We start from the raw sequence: 27,713 nt of genomic DNA, 5'->3' as shown, positions 1-27,713 counted from the left end.
TTTCAGACTGGACGTGCTGCGATGATAGCTCAGTTCACAACGACAAAACACACAGATCACTTTGGTCTTGTCAACTAACCCATTTGGCAACTTTTTAAAAGTAAACTTTCCATTCAGAATCGTATTGGAATCCATTTCGGCGTCTCGCGCTCATCATTCATCCACTCAAAACGTAACGTTAAAGAGGGTCGCACACCGGACGAGAAGCGCAGCGCCTCGTATTTAAAATCCGAACACATTATTCTCTATGAGTGTACACACACCGGCGGCGCCATTCTGCGTTTTTATTGCTGGCCATAAACGGAGAAAGTGCGCGTCTGATGTGCTAGACGCGCTCAGTTGTCCTAGACGCGGCTCGGCGCTGCGCTTCTCGTCCACTCTTTGGCGGTTCGCAAGCCCAAACAAGTGTGTGCGGCGTGCTGTTGTTTTGTTTTGTTTTGTTTCTGGTCTAGCTAGATCCGGTGTGGCGTTGTAGTTTTAATAACGTTACTAGTTGCTGCAAAAGCATGTGAAAAAAACAACAAAGTTTGCTAGGCGTTAATCTCGCGATAAAAAAATTGACGCCGTTAACATGGGTTTGCGTTAACGCCGTTAATAACGCGTTTAACGGACAGCCCTAATATATATATATATATTTATTTATTTTGTCCTCACATTCTTTCTTGTGTCCCCTGCGCATATTGCCTTCCCAAACAAAAAGTGTTTTACAAAATGTAAATCAATGTATTGTTTTATGTGAATGATTAGGGAGGATGATTTTCAGATCATTTTGAAGAAAAAACTCTAGGCGACAACTTCCATTACTCAAAAGTATTGTGAAAACATATTTACTATGCGTTTTGTGGCGTTATTTCAGACACTTAATTTTTTTTTTTTTATAACCATGCATAAACATTATTCTCTCAAAAATACAAACATATACATGCATGTTGCTCACATATTATGGTAGCCCTATTTGCGATAAATAGAGTGTAATTACACCTTTGCCATTAATATGTTTATAAGCAACTGAAAAAAGCACAAACGTCAGGGCATGTCAGAACATCTCAAGGACCCCAAAAACACCTTGGTCCCCAGAGGGTTAACAGTAAGATGCTGGAATGTGTACATAAAATAACAATTAAAAAACAACTTAATCCCAGAACATGCAGCCCTTCAATTGGATAACTGACAAATATACAACAAATAGGGTAAATCTACAATATATTGTATTGCACAGCAGTGTCTTTGTCAAATGAACCTGAGATGGATCATGCAAATGAACGAGAACATCGCTCACAGCAAACATTTTGAAGACTGGCAGTAATTGTCTTGAAATGTATTGAAGGTGCTAGACTTATTGGAAAAGTGCTGCTGTAATGGCTGTAGTGGCAGGGCTTTCAATTTAATTTGCAACTTCTCAGTGAGAGTTAACTGTCGTCAGTTAATCAATGCATTTGGCGGAACCCTCTGCAAAACATTGCATATCTAAAGTCATCCCCTTTAAAAGCACAGCTGCTAAAAATATTAAAGCCAAGTAAATTTTGCTAATTGACTAATCCAATTTATCGGCTTGTCGACCATCCTAACCCATTAGCCATTAGTATGACATAATTTGAGCATATTGTGCTTCAATCCGTCACTGCAAAATAAATATAAATATCTACTTTTACAAAGTTCTATTTCTATACTGCAAAAAACATGACTTTTGGATGCATAAATATTGCATAAAAAATATGCCTACCGTTTAAAAGTTTGGGGTCAGTAAGATTTATTATTATTTTTACTTTTACATTTGTTCATCAAAAAGTTCTGAAAAAAAATTTATATGACGGTTTGCACCGAAATATTAAGCAGCACAACCGTTTTCAACATTGATATTAAGAAATATTTCTACCAAATCAGCATATTAAAATGATTTTTGAAGGAACATGTGACATGATCATGAGAATGGGAGTAATGGCTGCTGAAAATTCAGCTTTGCTATCACAGAAATAAATTACATTTTAAAATATATTTAAATAGTTTAAAATATTAATAATTTTACAGAATTTCATTCAGATTAAGGCAACCTTGGTGAGTGTAAGAGACTCTTTCAAAAATGTAAAAACATCTTACTTTTGAACGGTATATTGTATATGTATTTTTGAAAGCATAAATACTGTATTAAAAAATTTGTATACATATCACACATATAATGCTTGGATCTGAGACGGGGGTGGATCAAACAAATGCGTACACACACACACACACACACACACACACACACACACACACACACACACACACACACACACACACACACACACACACACACACACACACACACACACACACACACACACACACACACACACACACACACACACACACACAGTACATAAAACAGTCAAAAGAACATGCTTAGGACCAGATTTACTAACAGCTTACGGCAGCGCAAACCCTCTTTTGGCGTTAAAAAACTACTGCCAGGATTTACTAAAAACACATAGTGAAAACATTTTTATTTTTGCACCTGACCTGTTGGAGATTCCCTTTTAGACGCAACATTTGTGGGAGGAGAGTATTTAAACAAATCATGCAAGGTGATTTACTAAGGTTTACGCCAGTCAATTTACCGGTATTTGCACCATTATTTATCGCCCCCCAAAAAAGGATGTGTCAAACCAGACGCTAATTGATTGTATTGATCATTATGGAAATGATTCGGCTGCGTCTGTGTTCTTTAATTTGCGCGTCGTCAGTAGATCACGCTCAGAACTTTCCGCTCCCATCTACGCTTTTTTGGAATTGCGCTCTCACGCTAATTTGCCCTGTTTAGTAAATCTGGCCTAAAATGTGATGATAAGAGAAGATGGCACATCCGCTTAAGTGTCAGTCACGCAACATGGTTTTGAGTCTAAAAATTCATCTGAAAGACAATTCCTCATTTCCACCTCATTCCCCACTACAACCCCCGCCAACAGCACATATGTTACCACAAAACCACACTGACGTAACAGCCGGAAGACAGGCGTACGCAGAGCGTTAAGATAGCACACGATGAGTCATAAGTCTGTCACCGATGGCAACTCCACTCCACCAATGAAGGATGTGCATTCCTTAAATCAAGAAGAAGGGATTAGAAAAGACAAGCTATTCAACACTCGATTGAGTCAATCCTGTTTTCTCATACTGCATAGAGGCATAGAGGGTTTGGCCGAGATACTGTAGAAGTCACTCAACATAGGGTGTACAGTGGGATAAAAAAAAGAGGCATGCTGGTCTGGATATGAATTATGCATGAGAAGGCAGAAGTGGAGATGGTCATGTTGAAACAGATTGGTGTCTCCATCAGTGAATATTTATTTTTTTATATTATATTTTATATTATATTCAGCAGCAGTTTGTGTGACTGAGCATCTTCAACACAGTGTGATAGCTGGGAACTAGATCCTTCAGTAGAGAACTGCTTTTTCTGAGCTTCCTTTAATGCGAGAAATTTATGCTGCCCTTGAGCCATAAACAATCGCTGAAGAAGTGTCTTACAGGAGTACTACAATATGCATGTGTGTACACGTTAACATTTATGAGGATATACGTTTGCCTGGATGTGTGACTCAGTTTTTAGCAATGTGTGCTTCTCAATTGGAAAATGAAGAAACACATTCCTGATTTACTCTGAGGAAGCCCTTGACAGCTATTATATACTCACATATTCCTGAAATGACTCTGAACAGACTCTGTACTTCAACACTAAATGTTCCTTGAGCTTTTTAGACAATAGGAATGTAAACTAGATTTTAGAAATGATGTGACTAATTAAAATAAGAAAATGCTGATGTCACTGTATGCGTGCGTACAGGTGGCCTATTGTGTTAAAAATAATACTACATTTACTAATATAGCATTTCACAGAGGTCCACTCACTTTAACATTTCTAACCTCGCCACTGGCTTTAACAGTCAAATACACACAGAATACCAGTCTTTGCGAGTATCCTTGTAGTCGTTTATATCTTAAATTAATGTAAACAGTTGAGAAAAAAACACATGTTTAACAGTATATTAGATCCATGCATTTGATATTAAAGTGACAGCAGCCTAATAAACCTGATGCTGTCTGTGTCATTAATATTAATCATTAATATTAATCAAACAACAAAAGAGAGAAAATCTCTTGCTGCTCTTGACAATAGGGCTGCACGTTTAATCGAAATTAACCCTAAGTCGCGTTTAAACCGATCTGTCTTGCTGAGATTTTTTATGCGTAGCTTGTCAGTGAAGCACGGCTCTGTGATCAGTAGTAAATGCTGCTCCATCTGAAAGCACTGCGAGTTTTTCATAACGTGTATATGTGCCACGATATCTCGCGTATAATCTCAAATAACCATACAGGAGAAAAGGCAGTCAGTAAAAACCTTTTACAGTGCTTATATGTTGTTTTCTTTCAATGCATTTGATAATTCATACTCAAAGTAGACCTGAAATGACATGCATTAGAAGATTATTAGTTAAAACATTACAAAATGCACCTGCATACTATTTTCCCAGTCATGAATTTTGTCATTGAGGAATTCTGAAAAATTTAGCAAAATCTCGTCTCGTTCTCGTGAACCTAATCTTGTGTCTCGTCTCGTGAGATAAGTGTCTCGTCACACCCCTACTATGCAGTGTTTCTAGTGCTCTAGTTTTTCAGGTAGGTTCATTTCATTTGTATCTTTGTTCTATTGTAGTTTTTTTGTCCTATTGCCTGTTTCTTTGTTATTTCTTTGTATTGCCTTGAGTTTTTTTTTACATATGTTAGTTAGGCTAGTATTACTCATATCGTAATATGAGATTCTGATCATATCACTGACCCCTACCCTGTTGAATAAAATAATTCATAATTCCTTTCAAAAGAATAAAAAAATCATAAACTGTGCCCAAAGTTTTGACCTGTAATGTAGCTACACAAAGATATAATTTGTCTATTCTCAGCTGTTTACCTTCAACTGTACTTATGGTTGGTCAACAGTCATACAAAATCAGTGTTTTTAGTTTTCACAGCTGCACTTTAATACAGTGCAATACAGTGTGAAACAGCAGATGCATGTAGAACTGTGTGGCTAACAAGCCGAAGGCAGTACTTCAGGGACATGTGACTCATCTATTTCTCCAACACCTCTGGATGCTATATAACAGACACTAGGTACACGTCCTGATTTAGTATTCTTTCTCCCCCTCTCTCTGTCTTTGTATCTGTCTCTTTCTCAATCTTTCTGTCTCTTCCTCACAGTAAGAACAGAATAGGACAACTCAAGAAAGTACAGGTCTATGCTACAAAAAACTAAGGGAGATAAAATGGCCATAACGCATAAATCTTTATTGCATTATTTATTTCACCATTGTGTTCAATGTTGAGCGAAGGGGAGGTGCATGAAGATTTTCGATGGTAAAAACTGTAAATTAAGTATAAGTAAAGATGCTCAATAAATGAAAGAGTGTCCATGCTAAAGAAGTGCTAATTTCATTAAGTCACATTAAAATTGCAAAGTATTAATTGCAAGAATTGCAAGTATTGAAAGAGGTCCCACAAGGCTCAGGTTTAGGTCCTGTGACATTTACTACTTTATAATGTTGACAGGTCATGCTGTGCACTGTATTGCAAATATATTTAATGGTATTCTCATTTAAAAAGTGTTTTGAAAGCTTATTCAAATTCAATTTTTAATCTGGGAACAAACTGCTGGCACCTTGCTAGATAATATGCTACACTTCAAACTAAATGTAGACAACTAATGAGAATGCACCATCAGCTGAGGAATTAATCAAGTAGACAACTGAGAATTACATAGAGTTCAACAGCCTTACAGTGATTTATTCACATGCAACAGTAGCTGCAATTTGTTCATGATTACTGGTGGCCACTCTTGGTCACTTTATAATTTAAAATTTCCAAGCCAATTTTACACCAAATTCCTCGTTATATTTCCCACTGTTCCCAAAGAGATACAAACTCATGGGTGGGCAACCAAGCGTGCAAATTCCATCTGTTCATACTGAATTGGAACAAATTTATGCACCATACTCCTGCAGTAACACAACACACTAACAATATATTTTATATGATCAGTGAGTGTTTTTTTTTACTGGTGTTTTATTTGCTTCTGTATTTATGGAAGTGTACTATTTTTATCCTGTAATATTTATCATATTTTATGGAGCACATGGCAACAGTGGACCATTGGTGATAAATAAATAATGAGCAAAATCAGTACATCATGTCAGAAAGTGGTTCACATACTACTTACTGTAAAATCGCTTTCTGTTCTTGACATGCCGAAATGTCACATTAGAATCATTCATTTAATATGTAATTTAATTTTAAAATCACCATCAAACCATTTTTTAAAATTATAAATCATTTATCTGTGCACAAGTAAATGTGTGAACATAAATGAACTACAGTTACTCCCGAGCACTTGTAAAGCGAACATTTTCAAGAACTTTTGGGAAACAGTCCGTAATTCTACGGCGATTCGTATATGGCCGTTTATGCAATCCACTAGTGATGCTTTCGGGAAAAGCATCCCTGTTCTGCCTAGGGTCCTTCATAAATCTATTCAGCTCTTTGAGATCTGTAAGAAAAGCCTGTGATAAGGGGCTGGCCAGTAGTTATTAGTTCTGAATTGGATGAGTTAATGTCTTGTGATGTGAAGGAAAGAGCCACAGTATCTCTAACTGCAGAGTCCCTTTCCTCCCTGCACCTCCACGGCACAGCACACCTAATAGGACTGAAGCAGCATGGAGGAAATGTGAAAATCAACTGAAGGGTGAAGGAAATGAATTGAAAGAAGGAAGAAAAAAATTGAGTCCTGCAAGAGGATGTCTCTGATAGATGAATGATTCACTGTCTCCAAACTATATCTGACTGTCATGTTCTGACAACATATTTCAGCCGCACCTGAGGGAACAGATTGAAATTGAACATGCTCAGGAGAGACAGGAGGGCAAGCTGGTACAGGACATAGGACATACTAGTTGTGTTTGCACAGGACATGAGTTTGGGTCTTTGCTGTATCAAAGGGTTAGGTCAAGGTTTGGCTGGTTAGCACAACCTTGTTACTAGCCCCTGCTAGTAGATGTCACAGCTACACAAATCTTAATCCAGATATGTTGAATCGATCCATTGAAACAAAACTAACAAAGTTTAGATCAGAGATGCTTTTGACACTTTGAAAAAAATGAATGCAAAGAAAAAAATCATCACAACGTTATTTATTTTTATTTCACTATGCAAAATCTTCACAAATATATCATGAATATTCAGTATATCGCCCATTCCTAATGTCGGCCTAGAAACTAGAATGATGAATTCATCACAGGGAAGCACTCAGATACCTCATTTAAGCAGGCTACTAATTAATGACACAACGACTGACCATGATGGAAACTGCAATTTGCCACACAAGTCTTTAAATTATGTGATAATGGCTTTGTGAAAAATTCATGTTTCTTTTCTGAGACTCCACAGGGCGAGTGGTATAACATTAGCGGCTCTCGGCCACGATGATGGACTTCGGTTCCCAATCAGCAACACAAATGACTTTGGCTGTGATGAGCAAATTACCAATCACCAGAAAGATGGAGAGTAAGAAAGGTCGAAAAAGTTTCAATGTCCGCCTCTACTTTTTCAAAATGTTTTTTTTTCCCATCCCTTTTGCTTCACAAGAAAATGCCCTCCAGTGTCATAGTCACAAGGGGAAGTTGTCACAAAGGCAAAAGTTGTGAAAACTTTTATCCGAACTTAAACTTTAATATCTTCACATTTTTATATAACAATTGGGTGACACAACTTAACACAATAAAACCATACTGCTATACATTAAAACAAGGGTCAGCTATACAATGAAGGTTGATTTTAAGGTTGAATTGTATTAGCAGCACATGAGTATTTTCATGTTGTAAACATTTCTTAGCCAAAATAATGTTGCAGCCTTTTTGTATGCTGCCATGATGTTTACACACTGCTGTGAAGCCAATAAATAGCCTGCCGTTAAATTAATATGTTATTTAATAAATCATTCCCATTGTAACAGTGGGGCATGTTGTTACAAAAGGTCAGTGTGTGGTAGACAAACTCTTCTTTTTTTCTGGGCAATAACCGTTCAAATGTGTACCGTAATAGCTTTTTGTAGCCAAGATTTTAGTCTACACAGAAACTGGCTTTTCAAACAACTAGCTCATACATTCTTTACCCCAAAACTGTGCTCAGAACAAAGCTCATCGTACTAGTTTTGTTCAAAAGTCAATAACTCTCATAAAGCAACCAAAAGCAATTCAAATAATTATTTGAAAGTCCTACCTTTCTGTAAACCAGCATGTTTGGCGAGTCGTCCGTTTCTCCGTTGCTATTTGGATGGAGGCTGTTGTTCTTCGCCATGGTTCAAAAACTCTGCAGAACAGCTACTCCAGTGGATATATACACCTGATAGAGAGAAACAAGGCACACAACAAACAATGATACACCTGGCTGTTTAAAACAACAAATCTCGCATGATATTATAAAAAAATGAATAAATAATTAAAAGTAGCTATTTATGATAGTGCAACATTGCAGGACTAAAGATCAGTTGACAGTGTCTGTGTGTGATAATCCCCACCTGCTTTTGTAATTTCTGATGCTTTACCAACGATGTTTGAGTGAAATCCAAACTGCACGGCTACCATTTGGATTGCAATCGTATTTGGCTATCTTAAAACCATTTATTAGAGGATTTTTCCTCTCAAGATCCAAATGAACAGATTGTAACGCTAAAACAAATTCTGATGACAGCAGGTCACAGATCAAACACACTTCTCAGTTTTGCAGGATCGGTGGGACAGCCAATTAAATGCAAACACTGTCTGTTCCACCTCGCGCTGCATCCGTATGTCATGCATGTGAAGGCTTTACGGTGTGTCAAGCGAGATTCGCTGTCTTATCTTGCTTCAGACCGACAGAAAATGGAGCAGGAAGCTAATTTTCGTGAAACCAAAAAACGCACAGTCTTGCACAGACACTCGATTCTTTCAGAACCACAGACAGCTCCTCAGGCGGAACTGCAGACCCTTGCACGAGTCCTCAGAAACCTCGCATCACCAACAAAATGCACAACACAATCACAAAAGCATCACTTATGTTCACTCTCACCTCAAACACGCCCCGTCTCCACTGATATATGGATCCGCGATCCCAGACTGGAGCAAGCTCGTGCAGTTCGTCAGCTATCAGACGTATCATTCATTGGAAATATTAGTGATCCTTTGCTTGATGCTGACGCGTTATCGCGCGCAGGGATTCTGCTGAAGGACGGGGCACGCGCCAGCGACAAGGGCACGCGCATCCAACCTTGAACCAATCCTGGAGCCTACACAAAAAGAGGAGGGAGTGCTCTTCTTTAGCATTTGTGTTTTGTAAATAATTCATAATATTTAAATAGCCCATTAAATAATATAATAAAGATTAGCATATTCCTAATAAATTGTTATTGCTTCGTTATTAAATTACGTGACTTAAACGTTCAATTATTATATTATTAAACACTCTAATCCGTTGGAAAAATAAGTGAATTTATGACAACTGTTGGGAGAGTGATAATGTCTATATGGAAATGACTGTCTGTCTTCAGGTGGCATTACCTGACACAGACAAGGCATTTAATCACAAATGCAAACTGAGACTCTTGCCCAAAATGTGTATTTTTTTTAAGAATGCACTATTCAAAAAATTAGGGCTGAGACTGAAAACATTATTTGACCCTGAAAGTGGAACCCTGAGCATTCTGGTTCTTTTCATTTGGACCAAGTCTTCAGTAAACAAAAAATTTGCAAAATATTAATACATGTGTAGCCTACCTTGATAGGTGCACTAGAGTTTTTTAAGGAGCTAGGATCATCCTCAGCAGAAATATTTTGGAACATTAAACTTTAAAGGGGTGGTAAAGTATGATTTCACTTTTCTAACTTTAGTGTGTAATGTTGCTGTTTGAGCATAAACAACATCTACAAAGTTACAATGCTCAAAGTTCAAAGCAAAGGAAGATATTTGCTTTTAAAGAAAAGGACTATGGCTGGTAGAGACTACACAACATTCCTCCGGGTTTAGTGACATCAGCAAGCCTAAAATGTACATAAACCCCGCCCCCGAGAACACGCAGTCCATGTTGAGAAGAGGAAAAGTTGTTGTAAGATTACATTTGTGAGTCAGCTCAAACTTTAGCATCCATCTTTTCACATGCAACAGAAAGTCTCTCTGTGTGCAAGTTCCTATATGAGCGATTTATAGATTACCATGACAGAATATGCTAATTGAAGATAGTTAACTCCACATCAGCAACATACATTCATCAACTAACCTTTCAGAGACGTCCTGTTGCATTCTACATGTTGTCACTTCTTCTTAAGTCTCTCCATCTTTGTCTGACTCCGTTTTAACATTAAAGGGTTAGTTCACCCATGAAAATAATGTCATTAATGACTCACCCTCATGTCGTTCTAAGCCCGTAAGACCTCCGTTCATCTTCGGAACACAGTTTAAGATATTTTAGATTTAGTCCGAGAGCTTTCTGTCCCTCCATTGAAACTGTATATACAGTATACTGTCCATGTCCAAAAAGGTAATATAAACATCATCAAAGTAGTCCATGTGACATCAGTGGGTTAGTTAGAAGTTTTTGAAGCATCGAAAATACTTTTTGGTCCAAAAATAACACAAAATAAGACTTTATTCAGCATTGTATTCTCTCCCGGGTCTGTTGTGAATCTGCGTTCAGGACTCCGCAGTGAGTCTGCTGACGTAAGACGCTAATGACGTGTTATCTGGTGCGCCCGAGCTTCGTTTACAGTCTGAGGGAGACGCACGCTATATTCAAGCTATTCTACATTGTTTGCGTGGATATCATTTTTTTAATGGTGCGTAAATGTGCATGTCGCGGATGAGACACTTTTACAGCGTGCGTTTCCCTCAGTCTATAAATGAAGCTCGGGCGCACCAGATAACACGTCATCAGCGTCTTACGCCAGCAGCGTAACTGTGAAGGATTCACAACAGACCCGGGAGAGAATACAATGCTGAATAAAGTCTTATTTTGTGTTATTTTTGGACCAAAAAGTATTTTCGATGCTTCAAAAACTTCTAACTAACCCACTGATGTCACATGGACTACTGTGAGGATGTTTTTATTACCTTTCTGGACATGGACAGTATACCGTATATACATTTTCAATGGAGGGACAGAAAGCTCTCGGACTAAATCTAAAATATCTTAAACTGTGTTCCGAAGATGAACGGAGGACTTACGGGCTTAGAACGACATGAGGGTGAGTCATTAATGACATTATTTTCATTTTTGGGTGAACTAACCCTTTAAAGGCAGAACAGTTTCTGTAATTTTGTCTGCGTGAGGTAATCGCAGCTGCTAACACACATGAGCTCTTGGAACCCCGCCCTCTGCAGCAGCTCATTTGCATTTAAAGGGCCAGGCACAAAACGGTGCGTTTTTGCAAATCCTCAAAAAGTGACAACTTTAACATGCTTTATAAAAAAATATCTGTGGGTTATTTTGTGCCAAAACTTCACACACACACATACACACTCTGGGGACATCAGATATTTATTTTACACCTTGTGAAAATGGCATTTTACCACCCCTTTAAAAATGGCCAAGGATCCTACACTGAACCTCTTGAGATGGAATGACCCTAAGAAAGAGCCCCTCACCAATATTGTTCTCTATGACAGAGTAAAAGGCCCCTTGAATGTAATTTTCTCCTAACACTATGCAACAAAGCCACTTATTTTCTTAAACACCTAATAGCCTAACGCAACACAATGTTGCAATGGATATGCAAAGTGAGTGAGCGATTGACTGCTTTTAGTTTCTTTCATACTTTGAGACCAGATAAAAACACATTTCCTTAAGGGTGGTCTTTAGACCCAGTGTACCAAAATCAAGAATTCATAAATTTTTCATTTCTATTCTTAGTGTGGATCAAATGATCACAGATGGGTGCAGACATCCAAGAAAGGTTAAAGTCATCATTAATCACTCTGCTACTCCCTCGTCCATTTTAACAATCTAATGCACACTGCAAAATCGACTTGCGGGCAAATTCAGAGAACCTAAAACAAATGTGGCAGAAAATATGCAGCTGTTGTACATTGTTAAGCAATGCATACTTTCTGTAACTATTATTTAATTAATTCATTAAGAGACATTACATTTACAGTTACCATCTATTAGGGGTGTGAGATATATATAGTCTACGATAATATCGTGATTGTTGTTTTAACGATGTGTTATCTGACATTATCATTGTGTGTCCCTCTCTTTACAAAAACACACATACACTACGTGATGTAGTAGGTTAAGTGAGCTTGTGCATTTAGAGTGCAACCTTTCACTGTGTGATTTAAAAAGCATTTATAATGCCCCCAATATTCAATAAAAGAGTGCAAAATACCTCTGCATGTCTTTAATATTTATATAATTTATTACTCAAAATCAGTGCAGTTTATTTCTCCAAATATCAGCATGATTACAAATGTGATGTTGATTTTATATAGCAGTTCAATACACATTTTAGACACAATATTGCCTGTTTTTGCTTTATTTTACATGAAAACAGTTCCACAGCCACAGGAGTGTTTTGTGTCTCGTTACTGAATGAACAAATCGTTTGAATGAATGATTCAATGACTCATTCAAATGCTTTGTTGAATGAATTGGTTGAAACTCAATGGCTGCATCCGAAAACGCATACTCTCTTGAGTAAGTAGTTACACAACGACCGCTATAAAAGTATCTTCTATATAGTATGAATGTGTGTATTATGAACATACTACATTCTCCATGTTGTCATTATCATGTGACCTCCCAGCGTGACAGTGTCAGTTAGGTTGCTTTACTGCCATTCATAAATCCTCTCCCGTGGCCTCATGGGATAGTAAAGTGTCCATTGTATGCACACTTCAGAATCTTGCAAGAAGTAGTTGATCATCCAGGTATTTGCCTACTCTTTTATAGTACTGTGAATTCGGACATACTTCTTTTGTCACATACTGTTTTTCGACGACTATATAGGGATGGGAAGTATACGGTTTTGGATGCAGCCAATGTTCTCACTCATTAACCGTGACTTGCTGCCACCTGGCAGTTTTATTTTCACATTTAAAGAAATTTTCTTTTTTCAAAATATCAATATTCAACATTTTATTTTTAAAACATTATTTATGCATTTTTTAACTGCAGGTTAAATACATTCAAGTCCCTCTGAGCTGCATTAAATGCAAGTGGTGCTCACTGCAGAGCCAAATGACGTCCAGCTCCACCTCTCTTGATGTCAGGAGTATAGATGCCTTAATTATCTTTATTTCAATAGACACTTTCTACCTGTAAATCATCTATCTCTGATATTATGTATATAGTTTAATATATATATATATATATATATATATATATATATATATATATATATATATATATATATATATATATATTCATTCTGTATGTGTATCTGTTTCTCTTGTGTATATCCGTTTTATATTTGTTATCAGTTATGTCCTCCACACTGAATTAATTCAGTAAAAATTTGTCAGTGCTAATGCTGGTAACTTTGTTCGTAAGAAAAACACAAAGTATTGGTCAAAAAAAAAAAAAAAAAAACTTTGAGAGTCAGCTGTCAATGGCAGTCTTAAACCTGCCATGTACCAACACAGTAAACATGATCATCAATATATTGTATAATTATTATTATCGAAAAAATCCTAGAAAATATTAAGATATCATTTGTTTTTGTCAATATCGCAGGTGAACAGGTGAATACAGGTGAAACTCGAAAAATTTGAATATCATGTAAAAGTTCATTTCAGTAATTCAACTTTAAAAATTACATGCAAAGTGAGTTATTTCAAGCCTTATTTGTTCTCATTTTGATGAGTATGGCTTACAGCTTAAGAAAACCCCAAATTCAAAATTAGAATATTTTTTCATAAGCCATAATCATCAAAATTATAACAAATAAAGACTTGAAATATCTCACTTTGCATGTAATGAGTCTATATAATATATTAGTTTCACCTTTTAAGTTGAATTACTAAAATAAATGATTTTTTTACACAATATTCTAATTTTTCGAGTTTCACATGTATAGGCTATAATTAACCTACATTATTGCTACCATAATTATATGATTTCTCATCTCAAAAATCATCAAAGCTTTTTTTTTATTATTACTGGAAATTACCTACAGTGCAGTTCCACTCAGATAACCTGGAGATTTGTTGCTTTGTCTATTGGTATTAATTACCATTGAGGGCATCTATAGTGAGAGTAGCCTACTTCTTAAAGATGCCAAAATTATATTTTAGAACACTGGTTCCCAAACCTGTCCTGAAGGACCCACAACACTGCACGTTTTCTTTGTCTCCCTAATCAAACACACCTGATTACACTCATCAGATCATTAACCCATGTGATAATGAGCTGATGAGTTGAATCAGGTGTGTTTGATTAGGGAGACAAAGAAAACGTGCAGTGTTGTGGGTCTTTCAGGACAGGTTTGGGAACCACTGTTTTAGAACATGTACCATGGATCAAAAATATGTATGTCTCATCTTACACTTAGGTGCATCCAAGTTTTTGTCCAATGAACTGCTATCTAGAATGAGAACGTCCCCTCCCCAACAATTCTGAGACAAGAGCAAATCAACTAGAAAATGAACCTGTTTTGAACCTGCATTCAAAATGCATCCCATCCATCAAACTACTACACGACAATACGTTCATTAAATACATAAAAATATCTATCCATCCTTCCATCAATCAAAGAATATTTGAACATCTTCAAATAAAATGTTTTAAAAAACATTACCTGCCACAAACTCAATCATTCTCATCCTAGTACTCAACCAACGTGCAACTACAAGCCTGCTCTGCACTGCTCCGCCCTGTGACCCTGTTTGGAGTCAGTGGTCCAATCAGCAAACGCAGAAGGCGGGACAAACCATTGGCTCCGTCCAATCAGTGGCCAGTCGAGCCATCAATCAAACGTGACATCGTTCCTACTAGTACGAAAGGACATGAGAAGAAGAACGAAGAAAAAAACAATACACGTTTAACACAACGGGACATAATGTAGGGAGATAACAACAGCTAAACCGAGTGTTTATTTGTCAAATAACGATGTCATTTTGTAGACTTGCGGATATCAGAACGTATGCGTTAAAAACAGAAACTCAATGTTTGAGTTTTAGCGGTTGGAGAAGCGAGACAAAAGTTAGTGTTAGTTATAGTTTAACGTTACTTGAATAAGTTAATTACATCTGGACTGGACCTGCAGCAAATCACATTACTTGAAAGTGCAACAGGTTGGAAGATGGTGTCGTGGATTATATCTAGGGTCATCGTGTGAGTATTAAAAAAGATTTGCTTTGTTTCTGAGCTTGTAACTGTTATTAGGAAAAACTGCTGACTTTGCATTTACATTAACGTTAGATACTGATCAAATACCGGTATGCACACTGTACTGTCGGTCTCTATGTTATCATTCAAAATAATATTATAAATCCATAAAACAAATCTTGATGTTCTTATTTATTGTCGTGTATTTGCTTTTGGTCACTAGTAAAAAAAAAAGAAAGAACACTCAACATGAATCAGTTTAAAAAACGTTTGGTCTCCAATATAATAATGTTACAGTTGCAACACTGCAGTATTTTCATGTTTGTTTGTTTTTTCACAATCAACAAAGTTCCCAGAGTCCTGAAAATTCTAAAACCAGGAAATTTAAGTTTGATTTTCAGGCCAAGAAAGGTAATGGAAATCAATTAAATTTTAAATGGTCATGGAAATGTTTACAGTCAATATATTTTTTTCTAGGTGTGTGGTCAGATCTGAAGTATTTTATCAGCTAGAGATGAGAGATATTACTATTTTTGAGTGCGCAAACTCCTAATACAGTCGTCACAAAAGATTGGAAAAGTAATGGAAAAATCATTACAATTCACGGGTAAGAAATTGTATGAACCCCTGATTCAAACATGATAAAAATTCACAAATTAAGCAGAAAAAAACATCAGTCTTGCTGCCGTAGTGGAGTAGAACAGGAAATCCATTATGTTTTTGGCTGGAGACCTGCTTTGGTTAATGTTAATGTCTCTGTCTGCAAAGGAAGGAGGAACTGCTGTTTTCCTGCTGGACCTTAATGTTACATTAGGTGTGTCCCTCTCTTTGCGGAAAGGTCAGCAGCACAGGAAAGCACATTCTGTGCCTCATCTCTCTAGGAGCTGTTTGCTGTGGGTTTGGTTATCTTTAGTGTACTGACAATGTAAGAGATAAGGTCTCTGGTCGTCACTGATAGAAATACATCTTATACTAGGTTATAGTCAGTTCAAGTCTAAAGGTCTTTTGAAATGCCTTTTGTGTTCTTACAGTTAGTTAACATGATAAATTATTTGCTGATGGCAAACAAGGCCTAGCTGTTTTTAGAGATGTGCAGTAACATCACGCGCGCGACGCACACATTCATTTTTTTTTTTTCACCTTCTTTTTTTTTTTTACCCTCAAGTTCTCCCAGCGAACAGCGTAATAGGAAATGCATGACTAAACCATTGTGACTGTAATGTGTTCTCACAGCATGCGACGTTTAAACACTTTCTTCTGACTAGTAGTAATAGCAAGGCAGGGCTCTGTTTGGAAAACATGACTTGGTGATGCTAAAGTTGTTTAATTACAAATGATCATTTTTGTTTTGAGTTAAGAAATTACTTAATCTTGACTTCAGCACTTATTTTGCTTTATGGTAGAAATGTTTTAGAGTGGAGAAACGGTTACGTAATAAATGGAATCCATCCAACAGTCCCTCAACACACACATACACACACACACACCCATGAATGCACATAACTTTAGACGGTATCAGGCAGTGCTGTCGTTCCCATAGCTACTGGAAGATACATGGTCCAGGGAAAGACAGGCCGGTTACAGTGAAGGCCGTGGATTTACTGTGTGTATGCCTATATACTGAAGTGAGGTGTTAAGCACCTCTTTGAAAAAAAAAGAAAAAAAAACATGCTTTTTTTTTTCAATCTCATCCGTCACTATTCATAGTTTTCAGTCATGTGACTGCCGCAGAAACCTAGAGGGCAAACCGTCCATAGAACTGCAGCACTTGCCTGTCAGTTTTCCATCTGTTTCAAGCCACATATATTTATCAACTCTCAAAAAAATACATTCTAAAACGCATAGCATGAAAAAAAAAACCTGTGCCTAAAACTGATAGGCCTATTTAAAGATCAAAAATGGCATTTTTGTAATGCCATTTTCTTTATAATGGTTTTCTATTTAAAAAAATCTTAATGAGAAACTGCACGTGGCGTTTACACTCTGGGTTCATCTTCTTGCCTGTACATAGTATGCATAATTAATAAGGTGTATTTAATTTGGTCTTTTTAATATCTTACTACATTAGTACTTACGGTAGTACAAACTTGGTAAAAAATATTGTGAGCAATGGAGGAAAGCCTTGTTTTGCCCTCCAGATGGGCGTTCCTATAAAGTTGTGACATCGCGTGAACAAATAGATATTTGTAGAATTAAAAGAACATTTTGAATGATCAGTGTTCCATTCTTTTATATTTTATTGGCATGTAACCAAAGGCTGTATCTGGGTGGGCGTCCAAATGAATGTTAAATATTAGTAATATTTCATACAAAATTGTGTGTGGGGATATTCAAATTCTGGTTGATATGATAAGTTCATAATTATTTTCATGTTATGGCCGATAACCAATAAATTACTGAATTCTGCACTATTTAAATAAATTAAAAATAAAACACTAAGAACAAAGATCAATCCATAATAGGAAAAAAAGATATCAGCTTCAAGATTTGCTAAGACTGTGTTATATATATTTTTTTTTTACTGTTTTAATTTAAAGTATTTTTTCTAAAGATTATCTGAATGTTAGATGATGGCAAAAATAAACCAAATGTAAAAAAAAAAAAAAAAACTCTAATATCGGCCGATAACCGATATAGATCCATTTTAGAATATAGTAGTCTCATGCCTGTTTGTGTTTTTTTTTTTTTACAGTCTTGTGTTTGGAACGCTGTATCCTGCATACTACTCCTTTAAAGCTGTCAAATCCAAGAACGTCAAAGAATATGTGAGTATTCAATTCTTTGAACAAACAAGACAAAGTCATATGCATATCATTATCCAGCGATGTTCTACTAACTCTTAATATTTGAGTTCAGAAAATGTTAACAGCCAGAGTAGATGGAGAGCTCCAGCTGTACTGTTTGTATATCCCGGTTACTCTTAGTATCTGACAGAGGCTGTCAGTAACTAAACCCTGAGCTGTTTAGCAATTTAATCCTGTCCTTCCGCCATTATGGTCTCTTCCAGCTACTTCCATTTCTCTCCTTACAAAATATTTAATAATTTTGTGTATCATATAGTAATTTATTAATATTCTTATATTTAAAGGTACACTAAGTAACTTTTTGTTTAAAATTTACTAAATGTATGTAATGAGCGAGTAGCTTAGGCTACATCATGAATGTACCATCTTCCAAACCGTGTTTTGCCATATCCTAAATCACTATGATACGCCTTTAATAAGTGTTTATATTCTGACTATTTTAGACAGAGCGTCATAAACATAAACTGAGAGAAGTTGCCTAGCTCCGCTACAATATTCTTCCGCAAGACACATGCAGTTCTGTTTATTAACCGCTAGAGCGCCAAAAGTTGTACTTTTAAATGGTCCTCCAGGGTGTGTTTTTGTATTATCTCTTCTATACCTTCAACAAACATTTTGTGTTTATGGTTTGACAGGTGCGATGGATGATGTACTGGATTGTGTTTGCACTTTACACAGTGGTGGAGACCATCACAGACCTTTCTTTGGCTTGGTAAATACTGTACATACTCACACTGTCTGAAAAGAGACAAATGATTGCATGGAGTAATTGTGCATCAAGTGGTTTTATTAACATTTTGCAATTCTTCTCTATTGTGTGGCTTTTCACTGTCTAGCCTTTGTGGTGTATGAAAAGGGCTTTTATCTGTTGCTGCACTTGCAGATTTTGAGCTCCGTTTATTTTCCTCAGGCCACTTAGGGGAACCAGTCTGTTAGGTTCAGTTTCAGTTCAGTTAAATTTTAGTGCATTTCATTAGTTTCGTGACAAAAAAAAAAAAAAAAAGTTCTGCTGTGCTTTTACTGGCTCGGGTCTTCCAAAATTAGATCAGCTTTATTTGTATGGATAGCTCAGGATAAAAGTGCACAGAGTACTCTATAGTAAAGGGTACTAAAAACCATGGCACTAAAAATTCTAAAACATAAATAACAATAATTTAAAAAATACAATATATAATATCACTTTAATTTGGCAAATTATTGACTTTTTGAGTCTATTAACAGATATAGTTTGATTATGTCAATCAACCAAGGCTGTTTATTTGTTGCGTTTCTGTCATCATTTACTCTCAAATGTCGTTTCAAACTCGTAAGACACAAATGAAGATAGAGAGATTTCTATCCCTCTAGTCCACGCAACTACCGCTTTAAAAATCCATACATAGATTATAAAACTAATCCATATGAATTGAGTGTTTTAATCCAAATATTCTGACGGGACACGATCGCTTTAAATTATTCGTATTCATTCACATATAAATATTCATCAGCAACACGCATATCAGAAATGGCAAATGGAAGCTCAAGCATGCTTGCTTGACGTGCAAGATCCAGTGAGGTTTGTTCTCGTGTGTTACGCAGCATGTTTGAGCTTTCGCGAGAACCATTTAGTAGGGCTTGTGCGATTAATCGTAATTGATTTTGATTTTGGCTTTCAACAATTATGAAAACAAGATAATTGATGTAAAGCGATTATTATGCGGTCAAATAGCCTACACACAAATATGCCGAAATACCGGTTCTCTATGAGAACCAATGAGGTTCATTCTCGTGTGTTACGCAGGTTTGGTTGAGCTTCTGTTTAGTTTCGCTGATCAATGTTTATATGTGATTTTTTTTGTCTTCCGTCATCCCTCTATTTTCACGTTTATTGCACTCGACCATGTTTTAGGTTTCCAGTTTACTACGAACTGAAAATGGCTTTCGTCTTTTGGTTGCTGTCTCCCTACACCAGAGGAGCCAGTGTCCTCTACAGGAAGTTCCTACACCCTATGCTGGCATCCAAGGAAAGGGTAATGACCCTTAACACATCATCAGGTTCCCTGGGAATAGGCATTCACTGATAGCGAACACACAGTCATACTGCAATGTATCATGGAGTCAGAAGGATTACATAATCAATGATTACATAAATAGCGTTTCGAGAAAAACAGATGGATTGGGTTAGTTGGATGTCTCGATTATGTGATCATTGCAAACTATGATTTAAACTTCACGGTTCCTTTAACTGCATATCTCGTTCCCTCTGTAATTGTTTGTTGTCAAAGTCCTAGTTGGAGGTTAGGGGTGAATTTTAATTATAGATTTATTGATTTTTTTTTACATTATGTTTCGCAGGATATTGATGACTATATTGTCCAGGCCAGAGAGAAGAGTTATGAGACGATGGTGAATTTCGGGCGTCAGGGTCTCACTATCGCGGCTTCTGCTGCTGTTTCTGCTGCTGTGAAGGTATCACACAGACACATACTCATCCATACACTCATGCACTGTTTATACTGGGCATTTGAGCTAAGCTAACTAACTAAGCTGATTTGGTCAGCTAACAGCTTTCATTCCATGTAAACAGAGACATTGTTTTGCATTGGTACATTAGTTATTTTTTTACAGACATTTCTGATATGCTGTTTTAAGCTCTTGTTGCTTATACAAATAATTTATAGGAAAGGTTATACCAGATTAAAAAAAATATATTATTACAATTTAAAATAACTAATATTATATTTCAAAATGTAATTTATTAATGTGATGGAAAATCTGAATATTTCCAGCATCATTACTCCAGTCTTCAGTGTCACATGATCATTCTAATATGTTGATTTGCTGCTCAAGAAACATGTATTATTATTATCATCAATGTTAAACAAGTAATTTTTTTCAGTATTCTTTGATGATTAGAAAGTTAAAAAAAAAAAACAGCAGCTTTTGTTACTATATAAATGTATGTACTGTCACATTTGCTAAATTTAATGCATCCATGCTGAATAAAAGTGTTAATTTCTTTATAAAAATCATACTGACCCCGAACTTTTAAACAGTAGTAGTATATATACTTCTGTTAAAATAGTTTCAGGCCCATATGATTTTTTTCTGTTATATATTATTTAATATTAAGACAGATACTGCATGGAAATGAAAACAAGAGTGACTCAGTAAATATTAAATGTGCTCTTCACTATTGCCTCACTATTTTTCTTTTTCTTTTTTCAAATTGAGTGTTTGGCCATGTCTGATTCTTAAAAGAAAATCCCCAACACTAGTGCTCTTTAGTAGTGGTGCTTGCTAAAGTCCACTGCTCATATCTAGAGACCAAAATATCTAGGGTTTGGCTCTTTTGACTTTTGACACCCTAGCAACCGCATAGCAACACACTAAAATCACTGCACAGCAACACCCTGGTAACCATCTGCCACATTATGCAGTTGATAATGTTGTTCTAATCACCACGTTTTCTTCAAAGGAATGTAAAAATCTAGTACAAATCTTCCTGTTTCCTCTCTCTTTCTGTCTACATGCTAAATTAATCTCCAGCTGTAACTTCTGCACCTGTCCCAGGTAACTTGCTTTCTTTTTCGATCTGCTGTAACCTGTCACCAGCACATCATTAGACCATTATTAACTGGTCGATGCCTTCAGATAAGTTAAAACAAAAATATGTCTTTGCTTGTGTATAATAAAAGCAACCACAAATGAAGGCTTTTTGGTTCTTGAATTGTGTTCACTCAATGCACTGTGTAACATAGATCACGCATAGTGACAAAGCTGATCACATGACTTGTGTCACAGGGACAGGGTGCCATCAGTGACCGTCTGAGGAGTTTCAGTATTCCAGACCTGACGCAGATCCCCTCTGAGCAGTCGGCCTTCTCCAACCCCAGCCGACGACGGGCCCTTCAGCCTGCTAATCCTAGCGCTGTCGATTCTGGTGAGCACATGCTCTAATGACATCATTTCTCATTATATAATGATAAATGATTATGTAATTATGAAAAATGACCACATACTGATTTAACTAAAGAAACAAATGAGCTGTAAGAGAGTAAGAGAGCATTTTAAGACCTCAAGGGCAGATGAACCCTATTGGAGCACATTTTTTGTCACCATTATAATAATTATAACAGTATGTCTCCCTCTAGTGGTAGAACAAGGATTGAAAAATAATCCTTATGGAAACTGATGGAAAGTCTAGCTGTTCAGACAATTTAATTGAATTCACATTTATTTGTATAGCACTTTGCACAATATACATATCGCTTCAAAGCAGCTTTACAGTAAATGCATGTTTCTTTCTGCATTACAATTTAGAGTAATCTGTTATCAGATGACTGTCCAAGTAATAAGGCAAGGCAAGTTTATTTAAATAACACATTTCATACACTATGGTAATTCAAAGTGCTTTACACAGAAAGGAATTAAAATAATCACAAAAAAATAAAAGCAAGGATAATTAAAACAATTATGAAAGGAATTAAAAGAGATCTAAATATGATACAGTTATAAAAGGAATTAAAAGAGTAAAAAGATGATGCATAGAACTTCTCATCTGGCAAAACACTGGTGTATCATATTTTCACAGCTGCTTGTTTATTGTGAGATTTTCCTATGTTGATTGTACTGTGTCTGTGGTGTTCTTTCGGCGCGCCCAAGTAATCTATTTGGAAGTCTCCAATAGACCCGATTTTTCCCTAAATAAGAAATATTCTGTTGTACAAATCATGCAGTTAGTAAACATCATGCATTCATTTGGACAAAGAATTCGGTCATTTACTCCCCATCATATCAATCCAAACCCATATGCCTTTCTTTCATTGAGAAAGGAAGACTGCATTCACAATAAAAGTAAGCACCATAAACATTTCCCACTATATTCCAATACCTTTCATGGTGTGTTTACATCCTCTTTGAGGCCTGATAGCTTTAATATCTATTTGCTGTGATTGTATTGAAAGTTCTCTGTTTTTTTTTTTTTTTTCATTCCACAAATTCACAATCACAGAATGGTATTAGAGCGACATGAGAGTGCGTAAATGATGATAGAATTGTCATTTTTGGGGGGTAAACTAATCCTTCACGGTTCAGTTCCTCTTGTTTGAGATCTTTATTGCTTCCTCTGTGCATCTGCTCCAACAGAGCCATATAAACAAGCAGGGGAGGGGCATGAGGAGGAAACAGATGGAGTATTCTCTGAAGACGAGGCGTCAGTGCAGAAGGGCCTGCGCAGATCTCATAGTGTCAAACTCACCCGTGCCAAAGCAGCACGCAAAGAGGTACATTTGCACACGCAAACATTTTCTGTTCAATTCTATTATAATTAGTGCTGTCAAGTCCATGATCGTGATTAATCGATTTGACAGCACTAATTATAATCTAAAGCTGAATACAAAATACAAACATTTTCCCTGTGGGTTTCCGATATTAAAACCCCACTGTAGTATTTACTGAAGATTAACTATGTGTATCGGTGTTGTATTGTTTTTTTTAAAGCCTCGCTATGGCTCTCTGAAGCTGAAACCCCGAAGGCGGCAATTGGTTACATCATCCACTTTTGACCATCCTTGATTGTCCAATACAAAACTCACAGATGGGATCAGCATCAAAACTGCAGTCTAATCCTCGGTTTAAAAATGCTCAAGTTTAATTCTAAACTTTTGTCATGCAATTCTGCAAGATAATGCTCTTTCAAAACAGCACTAAACACTACAAACTACAAAAAGATTATTTTAGTAGATGCTTTATCCAAAGTGACTTACAGATAAGGAATACTACAATACAAGCGACAATGATGCAGAGTGATGAATAATCTTGCATTATTTGTTCAGAAAAAATACCAAAGTCTATTATGAGTACAGGAAGACTAAGAATGTACTAAATTTTATTTAAAAATGGATCTGAGCGCATCTGATCTGTAACTTGACCTGAACCTGCCTCTGTAGAGACATCTCTTGTTGCGCAGAGTAGCACGGATATCATGGTGTCCTCGCTCTCCCTTTACAGGGGCAGGTGTCAAAGGTCACTGTCGCGTGCACCTTTCAGCTTGCTTTAGCAGTAATGAAATGGAACAGAAAGAAATGGACTAAAAATGAGTGCGCTTGTTATAGCAGCTTTTTGTCTATGCATACAGCATGTTAATGTTTACAATTTCCTTAGTTCACCCAGGATACAGATTGTCATCGTTTATTAATCCTCATGTCTTTCTAAACCCATGTGCATTTTGTCCATGGAATGTAAAATAAATGTTTTTGGAGAATATCTTTTTTCTATATAATTAAAGTGAAAGGGGATTCAGTCTGTCAAGCAAGCTCCAAAATGAAAACTAAAGCACAATAGAAGTGTCATAAAAGTCACAGTCCATTTGACTAAATCACTATGAGCTGTCCTGTGTCAGATGGTTTTGGCTCAGCTATGGTCAGATTTAAAATAAATAATAATAAAAAATAAAAAAAATTATTTGCTCTTTGAATTTAACTGTTATTCACTCATAATTTTATTTTCTGAAATTCTGAAACCAACTACAAAAGATTCAGAAATTGCAGGTTAACACCAAACCGTTCACCACTGGTTCATTTCTGAACTTCATGTGAAAACAGTGAGTTTTTTTTTTTTATATTGGAAAAAAAATAACCAGGATATTATTCAAAACTTCTCTTTTTATGATCAAAAGAAGTCTTACTGTATAGCTTTGCAATGTCATGAGGATTGGTAAATAATTTTTTCCTGCTTTTTTGGGTGAACTATTCCTTTAACTTTTAAAACTGTTATGAAATATTATAATAGTTTGTTTTCAGTCTTAACAGTATTTTTAAACCATGTTTCCAAATACATGTCTTAAGTTTGAATGTCTTAGGTTTGTATTTTGATTTTTCTTTTTACATTTTGTGCAATCTATTTTTAGTGATGTACATTCCTTTGAATCATGTTTGCTTCTGTATTTAGTCTGTGCTGTGGTGCAAACATGTTTCAGCCGCCTTAAATTTAAATAACAAAATGCACTTATCAGCATAACATTTGACCAAAACACTCCAGATTTATCTTTGCGAAGCATGACAGGAGAGTGAATCTGATGCTATTTGACAGAAGTAAGTTAAACATTGTGGTTTGTACATGTGTAAACAGTGGCAATGATCTGTCTGTTTTTGAGCATGTTTGCGTTATGTGTTGGACAGTTCATTGTAAATGTGTGGGACAAGCCTGAGCATTGGGGGGGGGGGGGTCTTAGTTTGTTAGTATGTTTTGTGTGATGGAGAAAACTTGTTGATTAGATTTGTGTTGAATAAACTAAGTTTATTTTCTTTGATCTTGGGACAAGTCATCGAAACCTGGAAATACCAGGGAATTTTAAAAGGCCTGGAAAAGTCATGGAAACATCAAGGAGTTTTTTTTTCTTTTTTTGCTCTAAGCTATTTTATGGACTAGATATTGCGTTTTATGAATGCCACATGTAAGCGTGAAACATCAGTATGTCGGATGAGGGTCTCTTTGGAGACGAGACTAATAAAATATTAAATATATTTTTGTAAATTAGTATGTGTAATCCTTTATATCCAGTATCTTCTGGATTAATACATGAGGTACAAAAAAGATCTGCTTCTACATTCTCTATAATATTTTTTGTAATATTATCCTGTACTTGGGAACAACTGGAAAAGTCATGAAACACTCATTGTATTGAACAAAACGAATGGGAACGCTGTGTATACAGTTTAAGACATACAGTCACCAATTAGTTATAAATTAGCCTAAATCGTTATCATTATAGGTCTGAAAGGCTGTTTATTAAAAAAATAAATGCTTTATATATTAGCCTATGTTAATTCTTTAATGACTCCCAGTTAATGATGTCTGTCATGCTGCAATTTCTCCAATGACCACTAGAAAGAGTCAGGCTCTGTTTTTCAAAGTCACTGCTTGAATTGGACAAGCCTCTGCAAAAGCATATTTTTGTAAAAAGGGTTAACCCCTACAAACTCACATCGATTTTATTTAATTAAACATGTCAATGGCCTTTCTCTATATTAAGAAGTGATAAGAATCTTATACTTGAGCTTCAAACATGCAAAACAACAGAGATAATGAGTGATTTGCATCACTTTTAGAATAAAGCATCTGAAAGCCGTCAAATCTGTGAGTGTGTTTATGGGGATTCACCTGATTTGAATATATTTACTCCTTTAGGCTATAAAGAAGAAAGAGGTTAACGACACATAAACAATCTCCGTCTTGAGTTTGATCTTGAACTGCAAACACATTTATTTTTGTTTTGCTTTTTCACTGTTCTTGATAAATGCAAACAGTGAGGCAGGTTTTAGTTTGCGTGTCACTGTATCTGTGTGGTCCAACAGCAGTTGTTTCATTGTGGTCCCTGTCACAGGACGTGTCCGAGTCTTTCAGCACTTTAGTGTGGAGACGTCCTGTGTCAGATGCCATCAGAGAGAAGAGGAAAGGGATGGGAGGATTAAGAGAGGGAATGAAAGAGAAATGGGTTTCTGTCAGGAGGTCGAGTTTGTTTGTGGAGACGCCAGTGAAAGAGTAAAGCTACCTGTTGGTCCACAACCATGTATGATTGAAACACACTTTTATTTTGAAGGCAGGGATTAAAGGTAGAAACATGCAGTTCATTGTTTTTTAAAAGTGCTTTTATTTGATTAAATTATTCCATACATAAATGATATTTGAGCTGTAAAGTTGTCCAAATCATATTTTTATCACTGGGACTTTTTTTTTTTTTGTACAGATCAGGGTTATTATTTTAAAAGTAAAGTGAAACATTTTTGTTTATTACCATAAAGTAAAATGAAAAATAAAAATACAATATAAGTATTTGAAGGAAAATTTTAACTATAAACAAAAATTAGGAAAATCAAACTAAAAATAAGTTTCAGTTGCAGCAATAAATTATTAACCAGATAAAAAAAAAATTAAACTCAGCTACAACTAGAACTGAAATGAAAAATAAATGAAACCTATAAATAGTAGTGTATTTAAAAAAAGAATTAAAATGACATCATAAAATTACTACACAATTAAACTAAGATTAAAATGAAAACTAAAATCATAAACGTAAAAGCCAATTCAATATATTATTAAAAACTATAATATATAAATAATACTAAAAGTATGATTTAATCGATTGAACATACTTGATTGTGATTTAATTTGAGTAGTTACATGTAAGTATAATGTTTTATTCAGTCTTGTTGCTTTACTTTAAAACAGTGTATTTGTTATTATGTTTATTGTCTTGCCCCATAGGCTTATAGGCTATTTTAAGTGCATTACCGTAAACACAGTTTGTGTTTGTTTTTAAAAATGTCACAGATGCTGTCGACATAGCTTAACTTGTGTTGAACCCGGAACATGCCTTAAAGCCCCATTTAGACATTTGCGGTGATCTCTATCAATTGTTGTTTCAGTTTTACATTGAGCGTTATTTTAGAGCTTACTGTAATAGAGGTGAGACTGTGTATTGACATAACCGTGTGTTTGTTTTATGAGTGATAATGTCCCCCGTGGTGCTTTCCCAAAGTGTGAAC

The 27,713-nt window shown here is 35.9% G+C and overlaps 2 protein-coding genes across 6 annotated transcripts in view; one reads left to right on the top strand and one right to left on the bottom strand.

Moving 5' to 3' along the window:
- rgs7a (regulator of G protein signaling 7a) overlaps window positions 1-14,936 on the bottom strand; it is a 54,967-nt gene extending 40,031 nt beyond the window's left edge. For 3 of the 5 annotated variants that reach the window (XM_079632498.1, XM_079632496.1, XM_079632495.1), the window contains exons 1-3: window positions 14,853-14,936; window positions 9,133-9,349; window positions 8,305-8,427 (exon numbers count right to left, since the gene is read on the bottom strand). In XM_079632498.1, coding sequence (XP_079488624.1) covers window positions 8,305-8,382 — 78 coding nt within the window. In that variant the 5' untranslated portion in view covers window positions 8,383-8,427; window positions 9,133-9,349; window positions 14,853-14,936. The other 2 variants (XM_079632497.1, XM_079632499.1) reach the window with 2 other exon arrangements.
- Window positions 14,937-15,014: 78 nt separating this feature from the next.
- Window positions 15,015-25,691, top strand: reep3a (receptor accessory protein 3a). Its single transcript, XM_079633635.1, has 8 exons — window positions 15,015-15,388; window positions 18,075-18,147; window positions 18,822-18,898; window positions 20,075-20,195; window positions 20,521-20,634; window positions 21,970-22,108; window positions 23,314-23,450; window positions 23,668-25,691. Exons 1-8 carry the CDS (start codon window positions 15,357-15,359, stop codon window positions 23,740-23,742), a joined length of 768 nt encoding a protein of 255 aa, XP_079489761.1. The 5' UTR covers window positions 15,015-15,356; the 3' UTR covers window positions 23,743-25,691.
- The last annotated feature ends 2,022 nt before the right edge of the window (window positions 25,692-27,713 follow it).

The sequence above is a fragment of the Phoxinus phoxinus genome, assembly GCF_949152265.1.
Source record: "Phoxinus phoxinus genome assembly, chromosome: 13".
Lineage (NCBI taxonomy): Eukaryota > Metazoa > Chordata > Actinopteri > Cypriniformes > Leuciscidae > Phoxinus > Phoxinus phoxinus.
The sequence above is the reverse complement of the archived record's forward strand: the minus strand, read 5'-3'. Positions and strand labels throughout refer to the sequence as shown.